Here is an 8,937-nt window from a genome sequence, read left to right on the forward strand (position 1 = left end):
TAGTTATAAAACAGTCATGGGGATGTAAAGTACATCATAGGAAATATGCTAGTAGTCAATAAGATTATAATAGGTAGATACTTCAAATATTTGGGAGACCACTTTGTAAAGTATGATTGTCTAACCACTATGCTGTAAACCTAAAACTAATACAAAGTAACATTGAGTATAAACTGTAATTGAAAAATAAAATTTAAAAAATAAACATACCACATATGAAATTTAAAGACAAAATTATAGACTTGAAGATATTTATACCTCAGAAAATCAACAAAGAATTAGAATCCTGATGTACTTAAAGGACTTGAACAAATTAGTAAGAAAAAGAAAAACAATCCAACAGAGAAAGGACAAATGAATGGAATAGGTTATTTCTTGAAGAAACTACCTCAGGAATAAACAAAGAAATGCAAATTAAGACATACATCATTTCGTGCCCTAATGGCCAAAATTATATAGTGCCACCATACAAGTGTGAGTGAGAATACAGATGCAAATATGGATTTTGACCAATTTGGCAAACAATTCCATAATAACCTTAACGAAGTCAAAAAGCTCATTTTCCAAATACAAAGTAAATTAACACAATATAAAAGTGAATTATTTTTAGGTGAACTATTTAAGAAGTTTAGACGTTTCAAAACAACACATTTAAAAAAATTATTTGAACACAGTCTCACCTAAACCTATATAAACTGTAGATTATGAAAATTAGGCAAAATTCAAGTAATTCTGATGATTACTTCGGTGATACACAGAATATTAAAACCATGATTTTGATGTTTAAGAACTCACCAGAAGTTTTTGTTTTCCCATCATCAATACCAATAGCTAGTGATTCCATCATATCAGCTTTTCTTCTGTGAAATTCAGATGGATGCATTCTTCCACTATTTACTTCTCTCTCCATACTTCGTAGTAGCTGCTGTTTGTACCCTCCAGAATTATCTAAACCATATTGTCGCTATTAAATATAAAACAAATAACTTAATTTTTATGTCCCTTTACCTTGGTGAGGAAGGAAACTTACCATAATTTCATTTATCTGGAATGCATTTTGAAACATTTTGGTTTACAGACTTTTATAAAAGTCAATTTAAAGATTTTTATGAGAAATAAATCACACGCATACAAAATCCCTGAATTAGTAAAAGCCTTCTCTATAAACAACCATCATGGCAAGAGACTTGCTTTTCTTGTGGTAGAGAATCCTGTTTTCCTACTAAAAGTACAAGGCAGACGAGTTCTGAACACACTGATGATTTTTGCAAGGAAACCTGTCAGTACTTGTTATTTGGTTCCCAAGCTAGTCTACAAAGGCCTACTTAATTCATAATTCATTCAGGCATTCATTCTACCTAGTAAATGAACTATGTTTTTGCACAGGGAACAGAGAATCTCAAATAATATGTATAAAAAGATCTTCTTGGAAAAAGTTCCTGAGATCTAAACAACTAATTTGCAGAGGGAATAACAAATTCCTTTTAATATTGGAAGCTTTTTGTATTTATAATGTGCAAAATTACATAAGGCAAGAAGAGTTGTGAAAAGCCAACTTTCTTTTCTCTTCTGAATCCTGGTGGGAAAATATTTTGCAAGTAAATAAATCACCAATGAGAAAAATAGCCAAAATCAGATATTCTAAGGTGAGAATTAAATTTTCTCCCATATTGCCATGTGTGAGATGCCTGAGAAAAAAGTGAGAGGTCATATAAGTTTGGGAAAATTATGATATGCACAATGCACAATAAAAGGATTTGCTATGTCCTAAGTATATAACCTGTTCTTTTATTTTTCAATTGCAGCTTACATTCAATATTATTCTGTATTAGTTTCAGGTGTATAGCATAGTGGTTAGACAACGTATACTTTACAAAGTATTCCCTCTGATATTTCAAGTACCCACATGGCACCATATATTATGAATCTTGGTTTCTTAATTTGCCCCATCAACTTAACCATGGGTTTGAATCCAAGCTTTTCATTTAATACTGCCTGATCCTGAGCAAGTTAAGCTACTAAAAAAAAAAAAAAAAATGGTTTAAAATAATTTCTCCAGAGAGATGAGTTGTTGTGAAGATTTTGGGATATGATGTGAGGTGCTTACCCTAGTACATGACCAGAATGAGTACTTACAAATGGTGGCTGTTAGGAACTATAAAATACATGTTAAAAAATATTCAGTATAATAACAAGGACAAAAGCAATAGGCTGAAGTCTTGACAGCATATCTTAAAATTAAGAATTCTACCAAACCAAAATATCAAAATATAATAGTTATAATTTATGTACCTGCAGCTTCTGAAATTCTTCCCTTTCTTGTCTTGATTCTTCAGCTCTCTTTCTGTCTTCTTCTTCTTGAAGGTGATGAGCCAATTCTAGGTCTCTAGAACATTGGACTCTATCCATGCCTATCAGATATTTTTAGTGTTTAGAATAAAATAATTACTGAAATCAAAGCTCATTTATTACATGTTTATATATATATATATATATATATATATATATATATATATATATATATATATTTTAAAAAGGAGTAATTGCTATATTTTGCCATTTGTTCATGCCTATGATGTCACAGAAATCAAAAGTACAAAGTTAGCAGAACTTAAACTACTTTTGTAAGAGAATAGCCTCCATTTAAATCACTAACATTCACTGAGTGTTTAGGTTGAGACAAGGACTTTCCATTTATTATCTCATTTGGAACCTTATAACAACTTTAGGAAGATAGGTATTATTATCTTCTGAAGAAACCCAAACTTAGAGAAATTAGCCACATCATTCATTGGTGTGCTTTATTAACACAAATCAAATAGATTGGTTTAAAAAAAATCTGGGAAGGAAACAATAAAGAGCATAAAAATATGTTTGCAAAATACAGTTATTAGATTACACAGATATTAATTATAGTACAACTTCTTGCCCTGTCTTCCCTCTATCCAGTGTTCCACAGATCCATTAGCCATTGGCTTTTAGCCAGTATCTTATCTTCTTGATCCCCCAATTTGGTGGTTTAATAATGTATCTGACTATTCTTTCTTTCCTTTCCAATCTCTCAAGCCTCCACTACATCTTCCTATTTGGTTCCCACTTCTATTATTGGAGATAGGCAATTTACAACGGACTTCTAGTGTACTGCTAAGGCTATTTACAGTGATATACTCAGACCATATCTTTCTCTCATTACCCATTACAGGCTGACAGGATAATTTATGCACCAATACAAAGCCTATTCATAAACAAAGTAAGAATTATCAGATACTCAGCTCCAGAGGGTTAGTCTTCCATGACAGTTAGTAAAGAACAGAGTAGAAAACTGTTCCATCTTTTCTACACTCATTCTCATCTTGGGATTAGTCTGAGTGAGCAGGTAATGCTGTCTGTCCATGGAGATAACTGACTGGTACTAGGATCAATGACACTGGATACTGAGGCCCCGGCATCAACAGGTGGTATCTATGTATCTTAAAAAACTAAAATTCATTAAAATACAGTTGGTAGGGTTTATGTTATATTTTGTTTCAGTAGGACTGTGCAAGTCATATAGGATATTTCCACTTCTAAGTCACCATAGTGATTCCTAAATAATACCACATTAAAAAAAAAATAGGGCACAGAGGAAAACTTTCATGTCACTTATAAAACTAGTAAGTGGTAATGTAAAAAGCTGGGCTAGCAGCTAGAAAGGCACTTGAAAAACTTTTTAGTCACATAGCTCACATTCTTTTTAAAATGTGTGCTATATGACAGCATCCTAGTTCACCAACAATTTTGGCTGACCAAATGTTAAATTCAGTTACTTCTAAGCTGCTGAAAAATTGGCCTCAACTTACAAATCAGCTGCCTAACATTTCACTGTCTTCTAAATATTGGTACTCTGAGGCAAAACCCTGGATGCACACCTCTAGCTCAGTTGGTCACAACAGTTTATTCTTCACAATTTTTCTGTTAAAAATAAACAACAACAAAAAACCTTTTTAGCCCAGCCAGCATGGCTCAGTGGTTGAGCATCGACCTATGAACGAGGAGGTCACGGTTCAATACCTGGTCAGGGTACATGCCCAGGTTGCGGGCTCAGTCCCCAGTGTGGGGGTGCGCAGGAGGCACCAATCAATGATTCTTTCTCATCGTTGATGTTTCTATCTCTCTCTCCTCCCTCTCCCTTCCTCCCTGAAATCAATAAAAATATATTTAAAACAAATAAAAAACCACCCCAACCTCTTTTAAAAAGTTGGAACTAGATTTGAATTCTTTAAAGGGACAGACTTATTTTTGACCAGTATGCTTTTTTTCTCTCTGTATCACTAATCTAAAAATTAGATGTGTCCTAGGAAGTGGAAATTAAATAATGACATTCTTATTTTTAAACATATAAACATACCTTGTCTAAAGCTGCTTTCTTCCAAATGCAAGTCAACATGTTCCTGGAGAATATGGTAATTTGTACAGGTGAGCCCACACATAGGGCAGTGGTACAATGGTTGATCACAGTCTGTATTAGAGATATAATTCAATTGGTTTTATTTAGAAAACTTTTAGATCTTCACCCCAAGTCAAAGACTGTTTGGTTTCTTGACAAAAAATTTCTACAACTTGAAATGTCAAGTGTTTGAAGCCACATTTTAAATGATATAAATTTACAGACATGCTCCAGCATACTCTCTTTTCCTACTTCCATCTTCTTTTAACCAGCACATAAGAGAAAATTTAAAAACAAAAGGGAAAAATTTGATGCAGCATATGCACACTCAGTTTAGGAAAGAACTTGGAAATGTTTAATTATATTATCTGTATGATAATAAAGCTACAGAGCCTACCAAGATAAGCTAGAACACTAAGTATTTTTCTTTCAGTTTTGAGATATAACTGACATACCGTACTGTATAAGTTTAAGGTGTACAACATAATGACTTGAATTACACATATTGTAAAATGATTACCAAAATAAGTTTAGTTAGTATCCATATCATATAGAAATGAGAAAAAAATTTTTCCCCCAGATGATGCGAACTTTCAGGATTTACGCTTACCCTTTAGCAACTTTTAAATATACAGACATGTTAGCTCTAGTCATCATATTGTGTATCACATCCTCAGAGCTCATTAAATATTTTATAACTGAAAGTTTGTACCTTTGGCCACCTACATCCAATTTCCCCACCATTCACCTCTGCCTCTAGTAATCACAAATTGAGTATCTTTTCCTATGAGTTTGGTGTTTTATTTTTTAGATTCCATATATAAGTGAGACTGTACAGTATTTGTTTTTTATGTCTGACTTATTTCACTTAGCATAATGCCATCAAGGTCCACTCAGGTAGATACAAACGGCAGGGTTTCCTTTTCATGGCTAATATCCTACTGTATATATAGGGTGTCCATAAAAAATGTATACACACTCTTTGAATAATTATAAAGGCAGTGTTTATTAAAATACAACTCATGCCCTAGCTGGTTTGGCTCAGTGGCGACAGCGTCGGCCCTCAGACTTAAGGGTCCTGGAGTTTGATTCCAATCAAGGAACATACAGGCTCGATCCTCGGTCAGAGAGCACGTGTGGAGGCAACCAATCAATATGTCTCTCTCACAGAGATGTTTCTTTCTGTCTCTCCCCCTCCCTTCTAACTCTCTCTAAAAATCCATGGGAAAATATCCTCAGGTGAGGATTAACAATAAGTAAAAGATGTTCATCACATGTTATTAGGGACTTGCAAATTAAAGATACTACTACACACATTAGAATGGTCAAAATCTGGAACATGGAAAACAAACGCCAAATGCTGGCAAGAACTGAAATCATAGAGTTTTCTGACCATAACTAAATCAAACTAGAACTCAATAACAAAAAGTCAAGAGTCTGAAGCAGTCCAGATGCCGTTCAGTTGATGATGTCTTTCTCTTCAGAAAGGTAATAAAAGGACTCTCAATGTAGCTGAAACATCTGTTACCTGCATGTATCTTCTTTCCCATTTTGTATTGTATTGCAACAATTGCAAATAAACAATGCTATAGATATAGACTGATTTTTAAAACACACTTGTAGTAATCTGATTTACAAATCAACTTTCAGGGCACCACATGTTAACTGGAACTAACAGTTGTTATTATATGAAATGAACACTTTACCTTCTACTGGAGTGTCTAAAAGATTGGCATGATTTGTTTTCACATGATTTTCCATATCTTGAGTACAATCTTCTATTTTTCCACAGAATGGGCATTCAGGAGGACTATACACTGTGTCATAAATTGATCCTTTTATTTTGGATAGGTCACACTGTTTTTCCTTACTTTCCAAGAATTTTCTAGATTCAGTCAAGTTCTCTGAATAAAAGGCTTTATGTTCTAAAGTACCATCCTTAGGCAGGCTTTGAGCTGAAATTTTCGGATGATTAGATGCACAGGGTGAATGAATACTTGAATTAACTTCCATTCTGCTCTGCTGGGTGTTGTCCTTCCTGTTATCTGAAGTTCCACAGTGTATGGTATTGATCCTCTCAAAGTTTCTGCCCAATTCATTTCGTTCAAAATGAGCAGTTTCAATATGAAAACACATTTCATCATAATTCACACCCGACAATTTGCAAAATGGACATATGACTTCATTTTCCATGTGGACAATTAGGAGATGAGCCTTCATGTCCGGTTCTGAGGTCACTGTTTCACCACAAATATCACAGGAAAGCATGGTACATCCAGCAGCTAGAAAAGAACACAATGTTATTTTAAGTTAGAGAATAAGAGTTGAAAACAAAATGCATTTTATAAAATGATTTGGAACAATTAAGTTTACCCAAAACTGGACTATTTAGGTGAAGACATTTTCAATGTACTTACTGTTCCTCAAATACACAAACTTATTAATAAATCTCAACCAAATTGTCCCTGTGTTTCAATTTAATGAGTCTAACAAAACAAAGGCAATAATAATAATGAACATTAAAATAATTTTTCAGCTATTTCAGAAAGTGCGGTCTGAGGTAGAGAGAAAGTAACATTTATAAAATTGTCCAGGGAAGATAAATCAGGTAAGAGACAACAAGGAAGCCTCATCAACTGATGTATCTGAATACAGAAACTTAAAGTTGTCAACAATGGGGAGGGTAAATAAACACATCTTAACAATGGCAGCTAATGGTGAATGAGCTCAATATATCTCAAACTAGTTTAAGTATCATTATTATTCCCCACGGAGTAAACCCTAGCTCGGACATGTCACCACACCAGGAAATGGTTAGCTACAGTGCCAACCCAGTCAGTACTCTCAACCCGAAGAACAGAAGCCCATTGAGCAGAGTATCAAAGAGCACCGATTCCAGAGCCTAGAGAACTGGAGTACAATCTCTGGTTTCATAGTTTCAGGGAAAGCATCCCACCGCTTGGAGATTCGGCTCATAAAACGAGCTGTGCTAAATCAGCAGTCACTTTTGAGGTCTGTGGACTAATAAAGTACTAGCTACCGACAAGTGGTGATTTTGTTAAGAAATCACTTTTTAAAAAAGCAGTCACCGCCACAACCTTCCTACCACAGACTATTATTCAGCTGCGAGCTATTTAAAGGGAAACAGGAAAAGAAGATCAACTGTTCCCACCATTTAAATAAACTTAGTTTTATAAGAACTCCCTACGCTGTCCTTGTTTTTCTCATTTCCCTTCAGACGGGTGAAAACAGTTCCTGGTTTTAGAAGAACCCCCCCCCCCATTCCCTGGGGGGTTAAGAAAGTCAAACCCAGCGAGTTTCTCTTCCCGTGGCCGGGACTCGGCTGGACCAGGAGGCGCGGAACTCCCTGCCACTCGGGGTGGGAGCGGGAAGGGCGGGGGGCAGTGCTGGTGGACAAGGGCCGAGCGGGGCGGCAAGGGCCACGTCTGCCCCGGTTCGCGCCGGCGTCCCGAGCCAGGACTCGAAACCAGCTCCGACACCGACTGGGTCAACGCTGCGGGCCTGGGAAATGAAAGCTGGGGCCATCAGGACCTACCTCCGGCCCCGCGACCCGGCCGTGGCCACGCTACCCTCGGCTGGGCTTCCTCTTCGGGTCCCGCAGGTGAAACCGGCTGCGCGCAGAGGAGCGTGCGCGGCGTCGATTACCTTTCCTGGCCCGAGAGACGAAGGCAGGTCCTCTCTCCACCCAGAGATTCGCAGTTAACCGGGGGAAGGACCTGCGACTCCGAAAGGATTCAGTTTCCAGCATCACATTCAAAAAAGCATTTCCTCTGGTCCCCGGAAGGGAAGGACTCCCAGAATGCACCGCTCCACGCCCGGCTGAGTTGCAGTGCATTCTGGAAGTCGTAGTCTTTTTCCACCTCCCAGCAGGGTCCGGACTGCTAACCAAGTAGGAGAGACTAGGCTCTGACGTCTTTCTGAATGAAGGGGCGGGTCCTAGAGCACGGCAGGAGTCCACAGAGTGAGCATTAAAATGCTACCAGATGTCACACTCTCAACTACGCTCTGCTGATGGAGGGTGGCTAAGACAAGTTCTTGCCTCAAGGTTACAAGATCCCACGTATCTTTTTTCTATAGTACAGTCCTTATTTCATTGGACAAATATTTAATGAACGTCTTTTAGCAAAGCATTCTGCTTGGAACTGGAGCTGCAGTAGAAATCAAAATACACAAAATCCAGGCCCTTTGAATCTTACATTCTGAGGTAGAGAGAAAATAAACAAATAAACTTATCATGACAAGTGCTATAAGGGAAATAAAACTGGGTTAGTTATAGAAAGGACAAATGTAGGTAGCAAAGGTCTTTCTGAAGAGGTGAGTGTGCTTATGAACAACCTTGCGCCAACAGCAGGAAGAGCATTCCAGGCAGAGAAAATGATAAGAAGAAGAAAGCCTCCCAGACTGGAGCAAAAAGAACATCTTGTGAGCTGAGCGTAATGTTCTAGAAGTGGTTACAACATGAAGTCAGAGTTGTAGGCAGGGGTCAAATC

General features: G+C 37.0%; 1 protein-coding gene across 5 annotated transcripts in view; it reads right to left on the reverse strand.

The window, feature by feature from the left end:
- ZUP1 (zinc finger containing ubiquitin peptidase 1) overlaps nt 1–8,246 on the reverse strand; it is a 17,188-nt gene extending 8,942 nt beyond the window's left edge. For 2 of the 5 annotated variants that reach the window (XM_059700135.1, XM_059700134.1), the window contains exons 1-4: nt 6,133–6,708; nt 4,388–4,498; nt 2,293–2,411; nt 796–964 (exon numbers count right to left, since the gene is read on the reverse strand). In XM_059700135.1, the coding sequence (XP_059556118.1) occupies nt 796–964; nt 2,293–2,411; nt 4,388–4,498; nt 6,133–6,694 (961 nt within the window). In that variant the 5' untranslated portion in view covers nt 6,695–6,708. Of the gene's footprint in view, nt 1–795; nt 965–2,292; nt 2,412–4,375; nt 4,499–6,132; nt 6,709–7,982 lie in introns of those variants that run through there. The other 3 variants (XM_059700138.1, XM_059700136.1, XM_059700139.1) reach the window with 3 other exon arrangements.
- Between the last annotated feature and the right edge of the window lie 691 nt (nt 8,247–8,937).

The sequence above is a fragment of the Myotis daubentonii genome, chromosome 6, assembly GCF_963259705.1.
Source record: "Myotis daubentonii chromosome 6, mMyoDau2.1, whole genome shotgun sequence".
Taxonomy (NCBI): Eukaryota; Metazoa; Chordata; class Mammalia; order Chiroptera; family Vespertilionidae; genus Myotis; species Myotis daubentonii.